The 25,653-nt window shown below is 35.8% G+C and overlaps 2 protein-coding genes across 2 annotated transcripts in view; one reads left to right on the top strand and one right to left on the bottom strand.

Moving 5' to 3' along the window:
• The window catches only part of Cbp80 (Nuclear cap-binding protein subunit 1), a 65,167-nt gene extending 63,599 nt beyond the window's left edge, over window positions 1-1,568 (top strand). Inside the window, exons 9-10 of the mRNA XM_085946061.1 lie at window positions 160-1,173; window positions 1,364-1,568. Coding sequence (XP_085802187.1) covers window positions 160-273 — 114 coding nt within the window. The 3' untranslated portion in view covers window positions 274-1,173; window positions 1,364-1,568. The remainder of the gene's footprint in view (window positions 1-159; window positions 1,174-1,363) is intronic.
• A 1,273-nt stretch (window positions 1,569-2,841) lies between these two features.
• fbp (fructose-1,6-bisphosphatase) lies at window positions 2,842-12,380 on the bottom strand. Its single transcript, XM_085946062.1, has 6 exons — window positions 12,051-12,380; window positions 10,501-10,645; window positions 9,340-9,446; window positions 6,235-6,455; window positions 5,005-5,183; window positions 2,842-4,015 (listed from the first exon to the last, which is right to left on the bottom strand). Exons 1-6 carry the CDS (start codon window positions 12,224-12,226, stop codon window positions 3,830-3,832), a joined length of 1,014 nt encoding a protein of 337 aa, XP_085802188.1. The 5' UTR covers window positions 12,227-12,380; the 3' UTR covers window positions 2,842-3,829.
• Window positions 12,381-25,653: the final 13,273 nt, after the last annotated feature.

Below are 25,653 nucleotides of genomic sequence, written 5' to 3'. Positions count from 1 at the left end.
TCTAAGATTTTTTTTACTATTTACGTAATAGGTATGTTATTTTTAAGGCTATGATTATTTTTAATGAAGAATGCTCCATTCCTCAATCTTGTGTTTATTCAGTCATGAATAAAAAATAATTAAATTAATTATTTAATAAATGTTTTTTTTCTCTTCCAGCATCATGAGCAAGTCCAAAAATACAGCAGCACACTGGAGACGTTACTCTTCACCCAGGACTTGGATCCGCATATCCTGGACGTTTTCCACCAATTCGTTTCGTTACGGTCATAACAAGTTTGCTTCCCACCGTGACAAATTTGCAGTCATTTTTTTATCAATCTTATGTGTAAAAAATAAACAGTGAAAAATTACAATGCCTTCGTATTAGTATTACATTAAACATGCGTTATTTTGACGTGTTCATTGTGATCAAATACTAGGTATATGCGATAGCTAATAAAAGAAACGCCAGGTGTAACACGTACTTAGTACAAGCACTGTACTGTCCACATATGGTTTATGGTTTTCTGTTTTAATTTTTGTGATTTCAATTTGTATTTCATATTTAATGCATTCAATATGGTTTTATTTTTTAATTAAAATTATATGGTTCTATGACTGGATAATTAATGAAAGCTCATGAGTGTATTCCTCAATTTTAAGGAAACATTTCATAATCAATTGTAATATATTTTGATGTGAAATTATCTTCCTCCGGGGCGAAAACAATATTTACGAATTTCGAATTGCATGGTAGGATGTAGAATATTTATTTTTTTCACCACGTTCCGATCTTAAGAAGATCATGGGCCTCCACAGAGTGGAGGTTTGTATTAGCAGATTTTTGTTTTTACGAGAAATGGATATTAGCCACTTGCTGAACCTATTAGGTCCGTAAAAATTGAAAAACAATATTTTTATTTGCCAGTCCAGGATTCGAACCTCTGACTGAACCCTCGACATCATAAGCCGCTCGGCCATCGTGGGACTGTTAATATTTTTCAAAGAATTCCAATGTGTCTTGTGTTATTGAAATGTACAACAACATACAGTAAAACCTCGTTAATACAAAATCCAAGGGACCGAAAATTGAAAAAAAAATTACAATTACGAAATATGAAATGTATGGGGGGAAAAATACTTTTGATTTTCACTAATTTCATTTACGATCATAGATATGCCTACCAATGGGTCTATTCTATACTTATGGAACACTAAATTGATAAATAGTATCAAACTTAGGGTAGGTTTGTATCAAAATATTAGCACTTATTGTAACAATTACACGAAGCTGGTTTTTATTGTTGCAATAAGTGCGATATTTTAACAGCAGCAAGATAGGTGTAACTTGTAACCAGCTTCGTGTAATTGTTACAATAAGTGCTAATATTTTGATACAAACCTACCCTAAGTTTGATAATATTTATCACTTTATGACTTTAGCGGTCGATAAGCATAGAATAGACCCACAAATTTCCTTTTATTAATTCTTTAAAATTAAAATCTGTGCAAATACCATGTGTCATTAATCCACTAATTGAAGTTACCAAGTAATGTAGGTAGGTATTTTATTGAGCTAGAATTATAAAAAAAATATGAAATATTTTTTATTTTTCCAATTTGTCTACACAATCGTTTGGCATTAGTTCTCTAGTAAAACTATGTGAAAATCCAATAAACAATCAACGATACAGTTGAACTTGGTTATTACGAGGAAGATGGGACCGACTAAATTTGCTCGTTGTATGAATTACTCGTTATATCAGAGAATAGGTATTTTTAAATGAGCTATCACATAACACAAAAAGTCACAATTCAAACAAAAATACACAATTAGTTTATTTTATTTTTCCCCAAAACAAGCATGGCAACTGCAAAAGTTGTTTATTGTAATGAACGCAGGTAGGTACTGACTTAGCTTGGATTTTTTACATGAAATTTCAACCATATGCGTGGATATTTTTTCAATGTTGTTGGTGAAAACACCAATTAGGTACTTAAATTAATGTCATAAACGTCATCCGATCCCGGCTGCATCAGTCTACGGATGTCGGATTTTATTGCTTAGGGTCGAAAATGTTTTTAAACGATTGACACATTAACAGTTTTAAGAAAAATTTTGCTCGGTATATACGATAAGTAGCTTGTTATAAAAGTAAAATCATAATCTAAAATGTCAACGAATGTTTCCTCATTACATCTGAGATCTCGCTATGTCCGTGATCGTAATAACTGAGTTCGACTGTAATTATATACCTACAGCCCTGTAACATGGGAGTTATTGTTTTTCCTTTGAGTGGAGTGCAGTTGTGCCACTGATGGGTCATAAAATGTCAGGATTATTTTTATTACCTTAATAAAATAAGCAATTTATGATGTTTTAAAAAAAGTCTGCCACAATTTTCAATGACTGGCTCATGAAGTAGTGTACTTTATTATGATTTATTGAATATTTTTATATGCCAGGACTCTGAAATCATTTCTTATTACGAAATCGAAATAAAAGTATTGTTTTATATAAAAATAGTGTTCAAGGGACTTTTTTTCACGAAAATTTCGATTTACGCGGGATCACGAATTATCCATGTTCTTATTAACGGGGTTTTACTGTAGTAATAAACGCTGGTGGTAATTATGGCTTTTGGCACTTTTCAGTGTTGGCAAAACACTGCACATCTGCAGTACACAAACTGAAGGAAGATAACGATATACATATTTAATTTCAACATGATGTTACTCGATGAGTTTTGTAGTGAATTGAATCATGACTGTATTCTTTGTAAATTATAAATTGATTTTGAATATATATGTAATAGTTTTAATTTAAGAGTATTTTGTATTATTAAAGAAAAATAAAATCGATTTCACTTGTTTAATTTTTTATACCAGACACAGGCAGAATCTTTGTTTTACCTCTTAGTCCTGGATTAAATAATAGTCAGTGGTAATGGCTACCTGAAATACATTCCTTCTACTCCACAACCATGGCTTAGGACGAGGACGCACAACAAAGCAGATGGTGTTGTGTCAACGGGTTACATGTAAATTGTACATAAAACATTTCACCGTCGCACAGTTCGCCATGAGCTTTCTTGTCGGAAAGAGATGACCATATACTATATGGTCTCCAATTTTATTAGATTCAATGTGAACATTAATTCAATTTTCTAGTCTATTTATAATTTTTTTCTAAAATCGAGTCAAATTTTATGGTTTGAACAAAACACAATGATTTTCTATTGTTTACCAAAATAATCTTGTATTGACTATTCTCTTCTCACTCAAGCTTTGCCAAAAAACAAAAAAAAATATTCAATAGGTGCGTTGCCAAGGGATTTTTTTTAAAATAATTAGGAACAGCATTGTTTTTACTTCTGGCCAAATTTTTTTCCCCAGAAATCTACGAAATTTTTACAGTCAACATTACAGTTTACATTTTTGTCAAATGCCTTTTTTAATATCTTGATTTTGGCCTTTTCCTGTAACTTTTAAAGCTGTTTTCGGTGTCGAAAAATGCTAGGTTTAACGCCATAAACTAGATGCATTTCTAACATGGCGGATGCCTACTTTAACACCAAGTTAGCAATGCTGGGTTTTTTGAGGTTTTCATGGTTCAACTGGACACTACCTACAAACATTAATAAATTGATTTTTTTTATAAAAATATTCTTTATTCTCAACCATTCAAAAATTATTGGACCTCGTTTAAAACGTAATAATATCAGCTGCATTTATGTTATGTAGTTAATACATTCATTGTAACCGTAATCTATTTGTATACAAAATAGAGATAGTAAAACATAACAATTTCAAAAAAAAATTATTGCAATCCATTTGATTTCTTGTCTCATGAATGTTGCTTGATAACCTTCATAACATCTTCAACATCCAGCTTTGACCCGAGGAAGATGGGCGCCCTCTGGTGGATACTTTCCGGTACAATGTCTAATATTGGGATGTTTCCGTTTGTGGCCAGTCCCCCGGCTTGGCTCACCAGATAAGCCATTGGAATGCATTCATATAATAGACGGAGCTACAACGATACAAAAATAAACATTTGTAAGAAAGCATAATTTAGCAAAGTTAATTTAATTAAAAATCATAATAGGTCCTATGCATAATAGTACATACTTCTTTACATAAACAAGTCAGCCCTATAGCCTTACTATTACATTATCATGGCTGTGGGCATCTTAGTAGTGATCTGTGGAACTACTGATCCGCTGCGCTTTCAGATATATTTATACATCCTCCCGACACCTGGCAATGTCTTTACCTCTGCATACAGCGCCATAGAATTGCAGTTAAGATCTGATGGTTCTAGAATAGTGTCGGCCTATTTCGGTTTTTCAATTGGTGTATGAGTCAGAGTATGGACCTTACAGGTTGAGCTGTAAGGTCTGGAAGGAAGTGGCTGATATCCATTTCTCGTAAAAACAAAATCTGTTAATACAAACCTCCACTCTGTGGAGTACCATATGATCTTATTACGATCGGACATGGTCGAGAGAAACCTCGTTATAGCACTTTTTGTGAGACGAGTATGGTTAACCACTTATTCAACTTTTTCTCATAGGCTTAGTACAAGACAATATTATCATTTGGTATTTCATTAAGGCTATACTTCAGCTGGGGCACGGTCTAAAACGATTGTGACTGCGCGGCGCGAAGAATGTGAAAACGACACGTGCAGAACAAAAAATAATTTGTCATAAAAATTCAACATGCGTCCATTTAGTGTTATGTTTATTGTTCTATTTGTAATAATAATAATAATGTATTCATTGACATGTTTTCTTTTTCAAGTAAATGGGTAACGTTTTTTAGTCATCTTTACACGATTTAAGAATTAATTCCCCTGACGCCATCACAAAACAACAAGATGTGTTCACAGCTCGACTTTCGCTCTCCGATTGGCAGCCAGTACGAAATTTCGTCACACCTATAGTTGAAAATTATTTGCCGTTTCACTTATGTACGCTCTTAATATAGTATCAGATAGAAAATAAACAAATGCACTACCTTTCCCTTGGGCGACGCGGAGGTAGCAGGGTACATGAATATGCCTCCGTATTTGATAGTTCTATGGACATCGGCTACCATAGATCCAACGTATCTAGCTCCGTACGGTTTTCCGGCGTTGGGATCCTTCTTGAGGGCAACGTATTGTGTAATAGACGGGTGCCAAAGATGTGAGTATCCTTAAAAAAAACAGTAAACAAGCTTGTAATTGATATCTTGGAATAAGGGCATAAGCATAGTGCATAGGTACGAGTCGGCTTAATCACTAGTCAGCCGATGTTTGGATAACTAAGAACCGGTGGTGAAGGGTGAAGGTAGCTTTTAAGATCTGACATAAGTACATAAACTTTGTCAGTGAAACGTATTTGTTTTCATTGAACTAAGACTACAATATACAGATAGTGTTTGTTAGTTTTTAAAATTCAATTAAACCCTGCCTATCCAAGCCATAGTCAAAAAATATTCGTTTTATCTATAGAATATCTAAAATTATGCCATTAAACCACAATTATATAATTTCAAATATATTATAAATAGAAGAATATATCGATTATGGTTTGGGTTAAGCAGGGTTTAATGAATTTGAAAAAACTAACCAACACCATCTGCAATATGTATTTTTAATTCAACGAAAACAAATAAGTATGACTGAAAAAGTGTGCACTATTTTTGTCGGATCGTCCATAGCATACCTAAACTACTATGATGTTTGGTTAGGCACGGTTTCATTGACTTTTAAAAGTTAACCAGCACTATCTGCAAATTATATTCTTAGTTCAATGAAAACAAATAAGTATCACTGACAAAGTTTAGTGTGCACTATTTATGTTGAATCTTAACAGCCTACCTCCAGCCCTCACCGCTGCCGAGAACTAGTAACTAGTCAGTCAGTTTTGGTATCAGCTGTCATTCCCTTTTCATATAATATGTGTAGGTTTTATCACTAGTTAAATCTATTTAATGTCAACATTCTATGCACGAGGCCCTAAGGGTCATATGGTTATATTATTAATTATCGCGTCACCTGACAATATCAACAGATTGTCATGTAATTTTTGAACATGAGTGTAAAATTTAAAACTTAATTAATAATTGTATTGTATTAAATGAGGTGCTGAGAATTTAAGGAATATAAGAGCATAGTTTAAATTTGAATTCGTTACCTAGCTACATATAATTCGAACCTAGGAGTTATCGCAATGCCAGATAGCTAAGTGACTTATGATTTACCTTCATTTATTGAGTAAATCTTTCCGCGTTCAGGAATCGTCATGTTGGGATCGGTCAAAATGAATTCGCCGATTGATGGATCGTACATGAATCCGTTTACGCCATTTCCCAGTGAGAGCACCATCATTGTAGCCGAACCGTACAGAGCGTATCCTGCAGCCACCAACTCTCTACCGGGTTTCAAAGCATCGGACAACTGTGGAGAGCCGGGTGTAGTTTTTCTGAAATAAATAAACGATAATTAACGACAAATAAAGTCAGAGGATTACACTAATGATTAAACTAAATTAGAATCTTTGTGACAAAGAGTTATCGACTCAACCTCATGTAGTAAGTAAAGATAAATAAATACATTCCAAAAGAATCAGAGACAACAGGCAGGGTTGAATTAAATTTTAGTTCAATGAAAACCAATAAATATGACTGACAAAGTTTAGTGTGCACTATTTATGTAGAATCTCCACAGCCTACCACCACTCTTCCCCACTGTTATTATGTGAGTTCTATCCTAGCACTAAGGTCTTGTCCAGATGGTGTAATTTGAGCTCATTGAGCCGTCCACATGTAATCATCGCGCGCGGTCAAGATACAGGTGACCTCATTGAGCTGTCCACATGCACTCGCGGCGTATCGAGACGAGACACGCGTTATTTGTACAAGCTCTAAGGCTTTTCTAACCAATCAGTATTTCTGACACCGTCATGACGGATTTCACATATCGAAACTCTTCATTTAATACTGCGATGATAATTTAGGTGAAAAGTGTTAAATCATGAATTGCCAGTTTGATTCATAAGTAGCTTGTTGATTTATTCATTCATACAACACATGAATATTGTTATCAAGGTGGTAACAAGCAAAAATATAATTTATTCATCACAGTTTGATATTTTTATAATGAAAAACGAATTCAGTGTAAGAAACGATAACAACAATAAAATTAATAATTTAATCTTCAAGATAACAAGATGGTCTAACCTTCCTGAACCACTTTAATCATACTCTTGATAAACAACCAGATAAATGATACCATTATATATAATCAAAGTATAGTCAAGTCAAATTGAATAATGGCTTCATGTAATCAGCCTATTGTGACGCTAGTCCAGATTGTTTTGTCTTGTGCATGCGTAGAAAAAAAATTTAACAAAAACAATTTTTTCATCATGAAATCTGAAAATACAGGTGTCACATCGTGCTATTTATGAAATACAGAGAAACCTCGTTTTTACATTTTTGAATGGACTAACATAAATAAATGGAAAACGTATAAAAATCATATAAATTCGTTAGAAGCATATTATATCAATGTGTTCTTTCACCTTTTCAACAATTTTCCTTTTCTCTTAAACTAACAAAATTTTTTTTGCTAAGACGTTAATGGAATGGGTGTAAAAAAAAACAACAACAAAAACTTATACAATCTCTTGGACACTGGTATCTTGGACACTGTAGACATGTCTAACGCACACATGCATGCGTCTTGAATTCATATGCATTGAATTGAATGTGGTTTATGTGAATATTTCAGAGATAAATTGTGGGAAATAAAACCTAAAACCTGGAATCAGATGTACTGCAGAATCTACATACGAATTGCGGGAAAACATGAATTATGGACATGTACAGTCGGGGTTGTATTTTCAATTGAACATACATAATTTTAAAAACATTTCTGAGAAAATATATAACCAATAGAAAAAATCTTTTTTTGAAAAAAAAATACCACACCCGGCAGGAATCGAACGTGTGTCTCGAATTTCGCGCCCATGCACATTGACAACAATGCTATCGGTATCCTATCTAATTGCAACAAATTTTAACTAACGACCCTTACAATAAAGCGCTTTCCAAATTGAGTTACTATTGGCGATCAACTTTTGTATTTTTAAATCAAAGTAGGTATTAATTACTTTAATTACTAACTACGTCACGGATCACCCCAAAGATTTTTTTTGTTGTAACTTACTTGAACTTGCTAATAATTTAATTAACTATTTTTTTATTCAACGAATAATTCACAAGATTTAAGAATGTAACATTCTTTTTATTGAACATACATAATTTTGAAAACAATCAATAAAAGAAAATCAAGAAACATTCTTAAACCTTGTGAATTATTCGTTGAATAAAAAAAATATTATTTTCAATATCGCGCGACCGATTGAGGTGCTGAAGATTCAACTAATCGACTGCAAAGTTAAATACCTATGCGAATGTAAATTTTAAATAATTGGTTTCAATGTGCTGTAAAAGAGGCCTTCTCAAACGAACATCAATTACCATTCCAGAAAAAAATATTGATATTACCAAAACATTCAAATTATATATCGTTGCTATGAAAATAATATTGACATTTTATATACTATGTGCATGGCATGGTGGCATATACCAAAATAAAATAAAATGCGTATTACCTTTTGATAGAAAATAGTCACATGTTTGAATTCCATTATCCGAGTCCCCGCAGTTACGAATTTGCAGGGAAATAGCACACAGTCGTCAACTGTCACTTCAATCACGTGTCTTTTTCTTTTTTAAATGTGTCCCAATTAAACCCATTTACTAAGTAATTTTGGTCTCTGTTTTAAGTGGATTCGCTTTAAGAGGTATTTTTTCGGTCCCAATTACCCTCATCTGAGGTTATTTATCCGAGTTATCCAATGAAGACCCCCTGTTTTAAGAAGTTTTAACATGAGTACGTAGTCATGTTAAAACTAGTGCTAAAATTTATTTTTATATCATGTTACGAGAATTGCCGAGATATGAGAATTCAAAGATCATTCGGTTCAAATATTTTTCTAATCGATATAATATTTCTAAAGTTGTTTCTGTACAAATTCTGTACATTACCATTTTGTTTATTATATTATTTAGGTCCAATATAATATATTATTTCATATTGTTGGACATAGCTTTCAAAAAAAGTTTGAAATAATATTTAGAGCAAAATTTATCAGAATTTAGAATGTGCCAATTTTTCAAAAGGATTGTAAATTTATTTTTTACCCAGTAAACACTTACTTTATAAATGAACGGGCTCCAAATGGTGTGATTTTTCACAATTCAAACTAGTATAGTCTTAAAGCTGATGATGGAACTTACTTATAGATGCCGAAAATGGATCCAATCGATACCAAACAATCAATATTAGATGACCCATCCAAAGGATCGAAGCAAACGATGTACTTTCCTTGTTTTTCTGTCTCCACCTAAAATTAAATAATAAAATTTTCAAAACATTTGAAACCGTTTATAACTGCACTTAAGTAAGTGATCACAATGAACAAAAAATGGCTGCCACTGAGTAAGAAAACAGGAATGGCAACTGAGCGATATTAATATTTGTGGAGTTTACCAACTTAATCATGCTTCATGCGCTTGCTAACTAATTTCAAATGTCATTACATATAAGGCTCCTTCTAATAATTTATAGTCCAAATTGTTTGGGTGATAATGTATCTTAATAAGTTGTAAAAGAAAATACCTATCCATTATTACAAACCTCCACACCGTGGAGGCCCATATGATCGTATTAGGATCGGACATGGTCGGAATGAATTGTACCTGTTTCCTTTAGAAAAAAAAAATTTAAAACATACTTTTCTGTTTTTTTTACATTGCTCACTTTTTATATACCTAGGTACATTTTCAGAAACCAATATGACATAGAAAGTCGAGGATTACTTGTATGCTATTTTCTCAAATCTGAGTTAAAATTGTTATTGTGTGCTTCATTACATTAATTATTGGTACTCCTGCAGGGCTATTCTAAATAGTTTATACGGTTACACGTTTCTGTTATTTTTATTGCTCTATAATAACACGGATATCACTCAAAGCAATTTCTTAAACAAGGTTATGATAATTGTTAGCACAGATAACATATCTTACTTGATTCTAAATGCATGCTATTTGAATCAAGTAAGATGTGTTAACTGTGTTACTTAATGTCATTTGACAGCTCGCGGTCATGGGCGACCGTGTTGAAAATATTAGGATAATAATTAACTGCCTGAATACGACATATCATTTTAATCACTTTTTTATTGATTTTGGAGTTAAGTGATTTATGTTAGAATAGCTCTGCTGTCATAGCCTAAGTGTTAATAAACATATTTTTTTACTTTAGATTTTATAACAGTTTTTGGCAGCATAATAATATGCTAAAATAATCTACGGAGAAATAGCATAATTTTCTTTTTAATAGTTTGTTAGACTTTTTTATTAAAGAAAATAAAGATCAAGGTAAAACCAATGACTGACCTCTATAATCTTTTCATTTTCTTCCGAAACCAACAGACATGTGGTGAAGGAGGACTTGAGCATATTGACGAATAAGTCATTCGACAGGATGTCCAACTTCTTGACTTCCTCCCCCTGGACGTTTGTTTCGCCCGATATTCCATGGCTAGAATTTGACAGAAATATTCATATTATATCTATAAGACTATTAAGTACATATTATTATAACAGCAAAGTCTCATGTGTCGGCAGGCCTGTACAATGCATGTTGTAGCTTGGGTGAAACTGAAAATTCCCCCCTAACTAAAATAATATTATAATCAAAAGAAAATTCTTTTTTTACTATCCATCGAACAAATTTATGACAAAATTTCTCTTTCAAAATCAACAACTTTACAACTGAGTTCACTTCCTGTGGGTCTATTCTATACTTATCGAACACTAAATTGATAAATAGTATCAAACTTAGGGTAGGTTTGTATCAAAATATTAGCACTTATTGTAACAATTACACGAAGCTGGTTTTTATTGTTGCAATAAGTGCGATATTTTAACAGCAGCAAGATAGGTGCTGTTAAAATATAGCACTTATTGCAACAATAAAAACCAACTACGTGTAATTGTTACAATAAGTGCTAATATTTTGATACAAACCTACCCTAAGTTTGATAATATTTATCACTTTATCACTTTAGCGGTCGATAAGCATAGAATAGACCCACTGGTAAGTAAGTAAGAAAAATTAGATTTTTGCGGAATTATTAATGCTTTTAGTATGATACGACATTGACCGATTCTATTGAGACTTTGAGATAATTCTTTTCAAGATTTTTGTATAGATATAACTGTGGTATATTTGTTATTAATAATTATAGATGGAAGACTTTAAATTTCTAAATTGAAATCTATTAGTACCTACATATTTTTAAATAGAACTTGTTTTCATTCTTCGATTTGCTGCCCTTTGGGTAGCCGTCTTTAGGAGGATTGCAACATACATAGATTCGTAATATATTATACTGTTACGTAAGATTTAATAAATTTGGTAATTGTGCAGCATAGGTGGACACGAGCTTTTACAATTTTTTTTTTATGAAAACAGTTTATTCCAAGTAGACAATTATAATAAATACCGTTTTCTGTCGGCGCATCGGCTTTTCGATCCAATAATCGTTAATTGAAAATTTTAAATTTTCATACATTTTGATCACCATTATCACAAACTAAGATTATACGAGGTAATAATTAGGTTGGGGTAGGTTAGGTTAGGTTATGTTAGGTTTGGTTTGGTCTAAAATGAAAGTTGTAAAATCTCATGTCCACCTCTGCGGCACATTTACCATAAATTTATTTACTGAAGTAATAATTGAATTAAGACAATCTTATCGTACAACAAGCCAACCAGATTCAGACTTCCTGGAAGACCACTAAATATTATACACAGGCATCTTTATAATAATTCAAGTAGGTATTTTTGTTTCTGTGAATAATACCAATATGATTCTTGTAAGAACGAAACAGTTTAGTAAATACCTAGGTATTTTTTTAAAGAAACTAAAATTACTACTCACAGACTGGCTATTCCCGCTTTTCGGACAGCTGACTGGATTGCCTTTACCGCTGTTTGTATGGAGTTCAAAAGCTGACTCAGGTCTCCGGTTGCAGTTGGAACTTGCCTCTGGTTTGCCAAGACAAACCTCGTCAGGGTCATGCAGTTGGTGTCGAACGCCGGTCCGCTTTGTGTCATTTTGAGATATTTAACAATAAACAACTGTTTAAAACGACGATTGAAAATTGACACAAGACTGCTTCTATCACTTTTACGAAGACACTTAATTGAGATTGTAAAAGCAAGACCGAAAACTAACCGAACCACTCGATTGTCTCCATACGGAATAACTAACCTTGCACCACGTTTAACGCGACGTCGCGACAGAAAAGAGATATTTTTATCTGTAGGTGTAGTTTCAATGATAAGCCGACGAGCCTCCACAGCTCGCGGGCACTATCAATTAAATAATAATACTGTATTTCTGGTGAAAGTTTTTGGCAATAGGCAACCGTGAACCGGCGGTATTTGTAATATTTATTTGACCTTGACAGTTATCGCCAAACAAACAAATTACGCATACTACCACACTACAAAGTCGAAAGTTTATATGGATACCTATGATTGTATAGTCTGCTTAGCATATTTGCCATCTATTTCTATACTAGTTATAGTACATTGTGTAAAAAATATAGTATTTATGAAAAAAAAACTACCTATAGTAAAGGAACTTTAGGGAGTTGGCGTAAAATTATAGTAATTTACATTTTTAACGCAATCAAAATTATAATAGTATTGTACTATAATTTATAGTTCGGTTTGCAAATGGCTGCATGAAAACCGCCATGAATTGATAACAACTAGGGATGTACTCGATTGTAAATGATACGATACACGGCTGCTTCAATACTTAGGTTTAAAGTCGCAATTATTGGACGGCTATTGCAACCCTACCGTCTGACTACCTACTTCATAACACATAAATATGCCCAGTGACGCCCCTAGACAAAATTCCGCCCCTAGTCAGCGCCAAAATGCCGCCCCATTTTTATACAATATTTTTACTATGGTTATATTAATTGTATTATAGAATATCTAAAAAGGGCAATGGAAATAAACTAGACATCACGAACACGACAAAAAAATAGTCTTCTTAAACTTTTTATGTCAATTAATACATTTTGTTTCCAACCAGCGAGCTGAATTTTTAATTTAAAATATTTTCGTTATTACTAAGTTTAGGTAGCTATATCTATATATTATATAGCAAATGATTCTCATTTGCCGCCCTTCGAGTAACTGCCGCCCCAAGCGACGCTCAATCTGCCTACCCGCACGGGACGTTTCTGAATATGCCCAATATAATATAAAAGAACGCATCACACATAAAGACAGAAAAGGGATTGAGTGGTACGAGAGCAATAATCAGAGTATTCTAAAATCCTTAAATAGCGAAGCGAGCCCATAACTCATAATAATATACTAGAGCTAGATGCATCCAGTACCTACTTACATACGATATAAATAAAACGACTATAAATCCGCCCCAGCTTACTCTGGATTTACAAAATATCAAAATTACGTGGGAAAAGGGATAATTTATTTATTTAAAAAAAGAGTATTACGGCATTACAGCGATTGGCCAATGCGCCATAATACATAATAAATACAACATTATAAAAATATCTTAATTACAAATAACAACTAATACCTATAACAAGAAAGTAGAAAAGACAGCATGTGTATATATATGTAAATATTAAAGAAACGTGATAATATATCCAATTATAAATTTAACCTATTTAACACGTCCACAAGCATTATATAGTTAATAAAAAATAAATCAAACTGCATGGTGCCATCAAATAAGTTAATTGCACAATACACAGCATCATGAAACATAACATCTGTCCTGCGACGAGGTATCTTGAAGACTGTAGAGGGCTCGCACATCAGAACTCGCTGCATGCGTCTTACGACGAATTCGTCGATGTGACGTCATCATAAACCAAGAAACAAACGTTATTAAATGGAGCTTCGCAGATTGGCCGATGCAACTGCGACGCGAGACGATCCGCAGATGCAACATGTCGCATTTGCTACAGCCTGCATGTTGTATCTAAAAAAAGTCGACTCCGCGCAAGCGCACAGCCTGCGGCCATCGGCCATTTCTGTCTCTGGCTCTGTCTACACTATCATTGCTCGCTCATCGCTGGTCACCGCGTTTGACGTTTGTTCATACAATCAACACAATAAAAAAGGCAGACGAGAGGCTCTCCTTTTTCTCGTTTGATGTTTGCCGCTAGGCAGATGTGCGAGGGTGTAGCATGCAACATTCATCGGCGGTCTCAGAAAATTTGATTTATGGCCGTCAGGCACACAAGGCGAGTTGTGATGTGCGAGCCGGCTTAGAGTTACGAGTGATATTGGTGGGAACATGAAAATTAATATTTTCCAGTATATACGGATTGTAAATGAACCCTCGATGAAGTAAAAAGAAATGGTTTAAAAGAACAATCACTCTTCGGGTGGACAGTGATTGCATTGATAGCATACCCAGAGGAAAACGAGTCGGTAAATTCATTTTATTATCATTATCAAAAGGAAAGAACCCGTATGTTCTTAAGTATTACCTACCCAGAGAATTATACAACGCTAAAAAAATTCCATTTGAAAAACTCCATTGCGGATTATGCCTATTCAGTGGCGGAATCGACGCATCATCTCTGTGCGATACATGCTTAAAAGATACAATTGTGCAAGTAGAGAGATGATAGACATCATCAGGAACGAGAGGCTCGTCACACGCGCTGACCACCATGCAACCAACGCTACATAGCACCAAATCAAGCGTCCGACCGAGACTATTTTTCACAGAAGAAAATTGTTTTAGATTAAATAAATTATTCTTCTTCTTATTGTGCCATCCCCTAGCGGAAGTCGGCCACCATCAAAGCGATCTTATCTTTGTCGTCTGCTACCCGGAACAGTTCAGTGGAGCTGCACTCGTACCAATCATGGAGGTTCTTAAGCCACGAAATGCAGCGCCGTCCTCTGCTACGCTTCCCATTGATCTTTCCTTGAATGACAAGTTGGGGAATGCTGTATTTTTGTCCTCCCATAATGTGGCCGAGGTACTGTAGTTTCCTAATTTTCATACTAGGTACGTAGAACTTCTCGGACCTTCCCCATTCGATTGAGAACTTCAACATTTGTCACCCGGTCAGTCCGAGGAATTTTGAGGATGCGCCTATGTAGCCACATCTCGAAAGCTTCAAGTCTCCGTGACATCTCTTGGTTTAGCGTCCATACTTCCATACCATAGAAAAGAATTGAGAGAACATAACAACGTACCATACGCAGTCTCAGACCTAAGTTAAGATCTCGATTGCTAAGGAGGCGTCTCATTTTGAGAAAGGCGCTCCTTGCGATCTCAATTCTAGTTTTTATTTCCTGAGACCGGTTCCATTTCTCATTGACCCATGTACGAGGGTGGGTCAATAATTCCTTAGAAAAAAGCATTAAAACAGTTTTTATTTTTGTATTTTTTTTTTATTTCTCAACATAATCTCCTTGGAGCTCAATACACTTGGTTAGACGTTTCTCAATTTTTTTTAAACCGTCAGAAAAATAAGTTTTCGGAAGGTCTTCAAAATAAGCATTTGTCCGATCGATGACTTCTTCATTTGAAAAAAAAAGTTGTCCACTTAGCCATTTTTTTAAGTTTGGGAAAAGGAAAAAGTCACTGGGGGCTAAATCTGGCGAATACGGTGGGTGGTCGACCAATTCGAACTTCAATTCTTCAATTTTAGCCATTGATCGTAAACATGTGTGAACACGGGCATTGTCCTGATGAAAGAGGATTTTTTTCCTGTTTAAATGAGGCCGTTTTTCTTCAATTTCGTTTTTTAGCTGGTCCAATAAAGATGCATAATAATCCCCTGTTATTGTTTTTCCTTTTTCCAAATAGTCAACGAAAATAATTCCACGTGCATCCCAAAATACAGTAGCCATAACCTTACCAGCTGATTTTACGGTTTTCGCCTTCTTTGGACATGGTTCGCCTTTCGCAATCCACTGCTTTGACTGATCTTTCGTCTCGGGAGTATAGTGGTCTATCCATGTTTCATCTACAGTCACAAAGCGACGAAAAAATTCATCCGGATTGCGTTGCATGAGCGACAACAGGGCTTTAGAGGCCACCACCCTATTGCGTTTATTGTCGACTGTGAGCAAACGCGGCACCCATCTTGCAGAAACTTTTTTCATGCCCAATTTGTCATGTAAAATAGAAATGACGCTACCTTTTGAGATCCCTGTAACCTCAATTATCTCACTCAACTTTAATCTTCGGTCACTTAACACCATATCGTGGATTTTATTGATCATTTCTGGTGTAGTCACCTCTACAGGACGTCCTGAGCGTGGTTCATCCTTTGTTGATGTACGACCACGTTTAAATTCATTTAACCAGTTATAAATAGTTGCAAGTGAAGGAGCAGATATGCCGTGAACTAAATCCAATTTTTTATTTCCTTTGCTGTTAACCCTTTTATATTAAAATGTTTAATAACAGCTCTAAACTCAATTTTTCCATTTTTGTAAACAAGCAATTTTTTTTTTAAATGTACGAAAATAAAAAACAACAACCCGACCAATCTGATTGAAACTTCGCAGCATACTGAATCGGTAGTGCCGCTGCATGAAAACAAACCGCTTACAGTACTAGTCGCGCCACCTGTCAGCTTTTCTAAGGACTTATTGACCCACCCTCGTATCTAAATATTTATAATGGGTCACACGTTCGATTGGTTTGCTGTTAATGACAAAATTTGTGTTGGTGTCTGTGTCGCTATTTTTGATACTAGTAATAGTTTTGTTTTCTTGAGGTTCATTTTTAAACCATAAGAATTACTGACCTCATTAACCTTTTTCTACCAGTTGATGTAAACTTTTTAAACTATCAGCAATCAGCACAGTATTATCGGCATATCGTATATTGTTAATATGTTTGCCATTAACCAAAATACCCACCGATTCACCTTGTAAGGCTTCCTTGAAAATAGCTTCTGAGCACGTCATGTTAAATAGCAGAGGTGACAATATATACCCCTGTCTTACACCGCGACGAATTTTTACCTCTCCACTGATTTCGTTTTCGATCTTAATATTCGCTGTTTGATTCCAATATAAGTTAGCTATCAGTTGAATGTCTCTTACATCGATGCCTTTCTCCTGTAAGAGTTCGAGAAGTTTAGGATGCCTAACAGTAACACTTTTAACATGTGGCTCATCAAACTTATAGTTCTAAACTCACTACACTCCTTTGCATTCGCCTTTTTTGGTAGAGTAATGAATGTCGATTTCAACCAATCATCGTGAATTATGCCCGTTTCGTAAATTTTATTAAACAAATCAACGAGAATTTCTTATTGACCTTCTTCTAATAATTTTATCATTTCGTTGTAAATATTATCAGGCCCGACAGCTTTACCATTTTTAGAATTTCGTATTGCGTTTATTATTTCTGCCCTATTTATGCATAGGGCTTGTTCACGTTCATTAAAAGTATAGCCAATAGGTCCCCTATCATTTTAGCAAACAGAATTTCAATACATGTCTTCCAACGAATCAGTTTCTTTTCTATATCTAATATAATACGCCCATCTTCGTCTTTCAAGATAGTTGGTGAGGTTCCTCTCGTAATTCCCAATGTTTCCTTTATCTTCTTGTGCATATTAAAGGAATCGTATTTTCGTTGGAGATTTTCAATTTCTTTGCATTGGTTGGACATCAATTCTTCTTTAGCTGTACAAATTTTTCTTTTTGTGATATAATGAATTCTCCTATATTGAGTTTCATTTTTATTTTTGCATTTTCTTCTTTCGTCCATTAAAGACAGAATCTCACCTGTCATCCATTTTTGCCTCTTAGCTGTTATTTTATATTCTAATTGATTATTAGATATGGAGGAGAACACGTCTTTTATCCTGTCCCACTTGTCTGTTATGTCAGAGGATGTAATGACTGAAGTTGTTATTTGTTCTATTTCTGTGTTCAGTGCATTTTTCACTTGTTATTTGACTTTGGGATCTTTCAGTTGATTAATGTCAACACGTTGGGTTGCGCATGGTTCTCTCAGTAATCTTTTTAATCTAATTTTTACTCTAGCTACAACAGGATTGTGGTCAGATGAGATAACAGTTCCTGGATAAGTTTTAGTAGATGTTATGCTATTTCTGTAACGATTGCGAATTAATATATAGTGTATTTGATTTCTTACAATGTTATTACCATCATCTTGTGGGGATTTCCATCTATAAAATCGCCTTGCTGGAAGTTTGAATAATGTGTTACAAACAACCATATTCTGTTCCTGGCAAAATTGTAGTAATCTTTCTCCTCGATCATTTCTGTGTCCCAAACCAAATTCTCCTACTAACTCTCCACTTTTACCTTTACCAATCTTTGCGTTGAAATCTCCTATAATCAAGGTAACTTCATTATCTTTAGTCGATTTTAGAATTTCATTTATCTGTTCATAGAATTATTCTATAACATCGTCATCTTTGTCGGCAGTTGGATCGTACACCTGTATTATATTAACATTACCCATCCACGATTTGAGTTGTAATAGCATTTAGCTTTAATAATATCCATAACATCCAGCTTTAATAATAAATTATTAAAGCTGGTATAATCAGATTCAATTATACCAGCGGAATACAAAATTAAAATCTCCCAAAATAATTATTTTTTTGTTATTCAGGACCAAATTTTCTATTATGTGAAAAGGTCACTGAATGTAGTCGCTGAGCTGCCGGGAGGGAAGTATAGCGACCAAGTACAGTGGGCAAAAATTTAAATTTACTTTCAACAAATTAAAATCAAAATCATATTCACTCATATTTGATCTGGTTGGATATAAAGTTTGTGTGAATAATGCTACCCCATTTCTAATTGCCAGCAAAACGCCCCCACCTCGTCTACCATTTTGACGGTATGTTCTATGGACAGAATATTCACTGCCGAACAGCTCATTGGCCAATATGATGTCGTCGAGCCATGTTTCGCTAAGAGCAATTATCAATGGTTGGGCACACAAAATACAGGAGGACCTCGACTTTCGCACATAATTGGTTCCTGAATAGGTGTCATCATCATCATCATCAGGGGCGCGACAACCCGGTGTGGGTCCTGGCCTCCTCCAACAGCTCCCTCCACCTGTCCCTATCCAGTGTGGCCGCTTTCCAATTTGGTACCCCCAGAATACGGCAGTCACTGGCAGCTCCATCTAACCAGCGAATCTTTGGCCTCCCTCTTCTTCTACGTCCTATTGGATTGCTGGACATCACTCTCTTTGCCGGTTCATTGTCATTCATACGGTGCACATGACCTAGCCATCGCAGTCTTCCAATCTTTATTGATTGAACTGCGCTGCAATCTTCGTACAGTCCGTAGAGCTCAGCATTATATCTTCTCCTCCAATTGGTGCCATCCCTGATCGGTCCATATATACGGCGGAGAATTTTTCTTTCAAAGATGTTCAGGGCTCGTTCATTTCGCAGAGTTAATGTCCAGGTTTCCGATGCGTAGGCGAGCACTGGCTTTACAAGTGTTTTGTAAAGAGTGCTTTTAGTTCGACGAGATAGTAAGCGGGACTTAAAATGTCTTAACAGACCAAAGTAGCATTTATTCGCAGACATGATTATCTTGTTGATTTCTTCTGTAATATCATTATGTCGAGTTACAAGAGATCCAAGGTATATGAAACTGTCGACCGTATCAAACTTGTATGCACCAATATCTAACTTTGGTGCGACTTCTCGTGGTGTGACATAGACAGGCATGTATTTAGTTTTTGCCTCGTTTATTTGTAAACCCATTCTTTTGGCAGAGGCTTCTAGTGCTGTGAATGCCTTTTTCAGCGCCAATTCTGATATGGCAATGATGTCGATATCATCGGCATACGCCAGCAGCTGCACAGGCTTAGTAAATATCGTGCCGCTGCCACGGGCATCAATCTTTGCATCCCGTATCGCCTTTTCTAGCGCAATATTGAAAAGAAGGCATGCCAGAGCGTCACCTTGCCTTAGGCCATTCAGTGATACAAATGGCTCGGATATTTCCACTTGAAGCTTTACCCGGCATTGTACTGGTGTCATTGTCATCTCTACAAGTTTAATTATTTTCGTCGGAATTTCAAATTCTCGCATTGCTTCGTATAGCCAGTATCGATTAATGCTATCATAAGCTGCCTTAAAATCGATGAACAGGTGATACGTGTTAATATTGAATTCAGTGGTCTTTTCTAGAATCTGCCTTAGAGTGAATATTTGAGTAACACATGATCTCCCTCGTCGAAAGCCTCCTTGGTAGTGCCCGAGTATTCCTTCTACAATGGGTTCCAGCCGCTGGAATATCAGAATCGACAACAGTTTATATGCAGAGTTAAGGAGTGTCACCCCTCTGTAGTTACTACATTCTAGTTGGTCTCCTTTCTTGTGCAGGGGACAAATCAGCCCATCCTTCCACTCTTCTGGCATCTTTTCTGAAGTCCATACTTGGTGGATTAGGCTATGTAAATGTTTGAGCAGGCTTTCTCCCCCATATTTTATTAATTCACTCTGGAGGTTATCTATTCCAGGCGATTTGTTTGTTTTTAACCTTGACATGGCACCTTTTACCTCATTTAATGTCGGTGGTTCTTCGTTATCATCCATGCCACTTTGTACTGATTCCTGGTCATGAGTATTAATGATAGTCTTGCCGGCATCATTATGGGGGGTATTTAAATGTTGATCAAAGAAACCCACCCACCGGGCAAGAATACGGTGCTTTTCTGTGAGTATCATGCCATTGTCATCCTTGCACATTGTGATACGAGGCTTGAAACCCTTCCTAACATTATTTATCTTTCTATAGAACAGAAAGACTGCCATAGTATCCTCAGCTAATGATACCTTAGGACGCCGAAAAACAGGTGAACGATCAGAATGGTTTGACGAAGATTGCCGCGAAGTCACTACGAGAAAGAATGAGGCTTACTTAATGATGCTACAGAAGAAAACACGGGCATCAGACGATGAGTATAAAAAGCGCCGGCGTGAAAAAAGAAACTACACAAGAAAAAGAAACGTGATTATTTAAAAAAGGAAATGATCATACTCCAAGAACACTATAAAGCCCAAGAAAGTCGGCTGTTCCTGAAAAGGTGTGCGAATGTTAAATGTTCGAAAGTAGAGGGAAGTAAAAAAAAACAAAATTGTGTGTATTTTGAAATATTTATTTATCAAGTAAATATAAGATGTTTAAAAGACATTTTTAAGTGGGGTTCGCGGGTGTTTTCCTTAAAAAGTTATCAAGAGTTAACTCTTTGCCACTCTTCTTTTTCTTATTTTAAATAAAATATTTTAAATGGTAAATCATTAACTTTTAAATATTGCTTAACTGCTGGCACGAAATGTAAAGTGAACCAATCTTTTAATATTAACGCAGTAAACCCAGGCTTTTTTATTTGATTACTGTAAGCAATTCTTTATCCTTCCCTTTCAATACTCTGGGATTTTCTGGTTGATAAATTAACATTGGCATCAATTTTAAATCACCAGCCAAGTTTCCACCAAGAAGCAATGTCAATCGGTTTTTAGAAGGTTTATGCCCTGGGGCAACTGATTCTTCCTTAGATAAGAATGTACGACTAGGCATTTTTTTCCAAAATAAACCTGTGTCATCTACATTAAATATTTGGCTAGAGGAATATTCTCCATCTTCAATAATTTTGGATAATGAGGCAATAAATTCTTTTGCAGCATCTTTATCCGCATCAGCTGATTTTCCAGTGAATTTAATGTAAACCAACTGTTACTTGCTTGAAAAATCGTGTTAGAATCTTCTTTTTCTAGCCTTCCAATCTTTGTACAAACTAAGAGACTTCGCTTGAATAATTGAAATATTCAGAGGGACATCTTTTTGATGTTGGTCGTCGATCCATGATGACAAATATTTTTCCATTTCATCCATAACTATGCCGTGTCCTTTAGAAACAACCTTTAAAGATAATATATTTCCACAATTTAGAACGTATTCCTTAATTTTATTTTTATTTTTCAAAATTGAACATATCGTAGTAGACCTGTTTGTATCATACGAACGTCCGATTGAAGCAAAAGATTCACCGCAATCAGAACGTCATGTGAAGTTTATAAGTCCTTGATTTCTTTTTGTTTATATGAACACTGCAGTTTTTCCGTTTCTCACTCATGTTTATAAATTTTTAGGGTGAAATATTTCAAATTAAGAAAATTAGCAAAACGCACAACATGACACGCCCGCACGCGCTTCTGCGCAAGCCACCTATCCTAGCTAACTCACAAGCAAAGTGACGGGTGCGAGCAGGATGCAAGTGACGCAAGAAATGCACTTGCTTGTGAGCGAGCGAGAAGGGGATATCTTAACCCCACGACCAGCGCGACGTTTTAAAAAAACCATTTTTTTTGAAATGTGCGAAATAGCGAATTGTGCGAAAGTCGAACGTTCGTAAGTCGAGGTCCGCCTGTACCCTCTTTAAATGTATTTACTTTAGTTTTTAAGCCTCTTACATTTTGATAATAAATCTGGCATGACCGAGGTGCGGGGGTTGTTGAATGATGCTTATTATGAGCGAGTCATGCTGTGGATGGGTGAGGGATTTTATTTGGGTAGTCCGTCATTGATTGCCTCTCTGCTCCGCGTACAGGCGAGCCGAACATGTTGCACTATGGGTCGGGTGGTCATATGGTCACAGGCAACGCATTTTGGAGAAGCTTACTTCACGAAGCAGTCCGCACGGTCGTGGCCTGGTTCGGCACAGTAAGAACAGGTGACGTCTTTTGCTGAGCATGATTTGGCCTTGTGCCCATATAAGTGGCATTTATTACACTTGGTTACCCCTAGATAGTTCTGGAGTGGGAAAGAGTCCCACCCCATGTACAGTCTGTCATCTGCAATGAGAGCAGACTACACCGCGGCAGGTACATAAGTGATATAATGGCATCTGCCAGTCCTGGGACCCGCCTTGTGGCTGAGGCGTATGGCCTGGTAGGCCTCCTCAGATAGACTCGTCTGCTCTCTTGTAGTGTTGTAAATCGCCTCCCGAAGCTGGGATTCTGTAGTGGAAGTTGGCATATTAAAAATGATAATGCGAGGTGATAACTCCAGGGTTCCGGTCTAGCTCAGACAAAGTTCAATTCGAACCCTGGTATCACAATTTTTTTTTTAGTAACTGGTAAACTGTCGCTTTGTATTCTTAGTATGGTTTTTTTTAGGATTTGGGGCTGGGTAAAATAACGCACCGGAATTAGTTTTATAACGGCAGGGTATATTTACGTCGATGTCATATAATTATTACATAGTTTTATAGTTTCTTTTACGGACACAATATGTTTTTTTTAAAGAATTATTATAGGTTATTCATAACACACAATTTATAAGCGCAATTGATTCCAAAATATTTATATCCCCGAGCTGGTTACTTATAATATACAATAGCCGCGAAATACTATCGACACGCGATTTTTTTTTTATAGTTTATGTTACCGAGTACGAAATACGTGTCCCGCATCTTACTATTTTCGTCATACTCAAGCCATCTTGAAATTCATCCCCAACGGTTTTTTTCTTGGGCGACGTTGCATATCTCCAACGGTCAAAGACAATGTTGCCGGCCGACTTTTAACATTATTTTCTATTTCGGAATCAACGCTGTTAAATTGTTTACATTTATTTTGTACGGCACACTTACGCGTTATTACAACGTAGTGTCCGTACTGCGGATTTTTTTATATATCTTAATTTTACATATCTTACGATTTAGTTATGACGTAATACTCTTTTTCTTCTCCTAGCACTGCCTAACATTCCTCTCTTTCATTCACAATACAAGTTATTACAATCTATTGGCGTTTTGCCTACACATTCTACTGACATGTTTAAGTGGCAAAAGCCCAATTTCATTCGTCGTCTCGCATGCTTTCTTATTTATTCAGGCCTGGTCTTCCACGAACCGTGTCCTCAGCCTCAAAGACACGGGCCGTGGGACTTATTTCTGGAAAGAAACGTCCCTCTGGGTGGTCAAGGGTGCGGCTCGGTGCAGTTTATTTGACTACGAGGCCAAGGGCGTGTTCAGGCCACTCTACACCCCTAAAAGGTACTCTAGGTATAAGACCCGAAGTCCGAGGTCGTGACAATTCGACCTCTCTGGATTTTGGCGTGAACATAATCCTTGGTCTCAAATAGGCCACCGTTCCCACCACTTGACAAACCGTTGGGTATAGGAATATCGTATACAGTGTTTAGTTTTACATTTATTTTAATTACTTTTGGTTTAATAATGACTCATATATTCCAGCCTCGGAATGTTTACTTTAATCAGGTTTCTATTATTCTATTCAGTATTCTACAAGTTATTTCGTCAATAGACTTCTCCAGAATCAGAGTGTCTAAGGACTAGGCGTTCGTTCTAGAGGGTGACACGATCGGGGCTATGACTCGCCACATCCAACCTATTTAGACCGTGAGTCGCGAATCTCAGGAACCGGAAAGGGAGGCAGACGTCATCTCGGCCTGTAATCAAGCATCACTCCTAAAGGACCGATGTAGACACCAGCATGCGCCTTTTTAGTCCGCCCAATCGAGGAGAGGGTTATTACCAATGCATTGGTCGCAATCCATGGGTTTAGACGGGACTTCCAGTTCGCTCGGGTGACGATACATATACATGCATTCGTTTACATATTTATATATTCCCAGATCTACTAAAGATCTGGCAAATACAACAGAGAAATTCAAATCGAACTTAATTCTCAGGTAGGCTATCAGGGTGTCGGATTATATGTTTTATTAAGCCATATCGTGTGATCAGTGGACTCGCTTATCCGTCCGAATTTAATATGCAGGCATCAGTTAGACCGATGTGAGAATTGCAAACTAATTTATTCCCCCTTTCTACGGCATCGGCTCTCATCTGATCACGTGGCCACACGTCTTACCCTCTGATAGTCTAGAAGATACCTATTATAATAGTTACCTATTGAACCTAAATAGATACTAAAAGGAATCTAGCTTAATATTCTAATTTAACATCTAATCGTGGGGCAATTACTTGCTTACCTAGTTTTAACTTGTGGTTTATGCATAATATTATTAATGTTATATCTAAATTAAGTATATATATTTTTTTTAACTAACAAGTAGGTATCGTCTTGACGATCTCAGTATGGTTTCTTTGATGTACGTCAAGTTGGACTGCCCACTTTTGAAATTCAAAATTTTGAAATAGCCAGTCGTTAGTGCTGCGTTAGTGCTGGTTAGTGCTGCAATATCATCGTTAGTGCTGTTGTATTAAAAAAGTTATAGGCAATTCAATGTGGGCAGTCCAACTTGACGTCAAGTTGGACTGCCCACTTTGTAAAAACAAATAAAATTCAAAATTCAAAATAGCCAATCGTTAGTGCTACATTAGTAATGGTGAGTGCTGCAAAAATTATCTTTATTGCCATTAAATTGCAAAAGTTATGGGCAAATCAAATTATAAAAAACGTCAAGTTGGACTGCCCACTTTTTAAAAACGAATAAAATTCCAAATC

The sequence above is a fragment of the Rhyacophila brunnea genome, unplaced genomic scaffold (genome assembly GCF_057557595.1).
Source record: "Rhyacophila brunnea isolate RB1 unplaced genomic scaffold, BYU_Rbru_1.0 scaffold_19, whole genome shotgun sequence".
Taxonomy (NCBI): domain Eukaryota; kingdom Metazoa; phylum Arthropoda; class Insecta; order Trichoptera; family Rhyacophilidae; genus Rhyacophila; species Rhyacophila brunnea.
Note: the sequence above shows the minus strand (reverse complement) of the source record. Positions and strands in the feature narration are given on the sequence as shown.

Coding starts and splice junctions, on each gene's coding strand:
- fbp (XM_085946062.1), bottom strand. CDS start 12,226: ATGACACAAAGCGGACCGGCGTTCGACACCAACTGCATGACCCTGACG. Junction 10,646..12,050: donor AAAGCGGGAATAGCCAGTCT/GTGAGTAGTAAT, acceptor GTCAAATTCTAG/CCATGGAATATCGGGCGAAA. Junction 9,447..10,500: donor AAAATGAAAAGATTATAGAG/GTCAGTCATTGG, acceptor ATTTAATTTTAG/GTGGAGACAGAAAAACAAGG.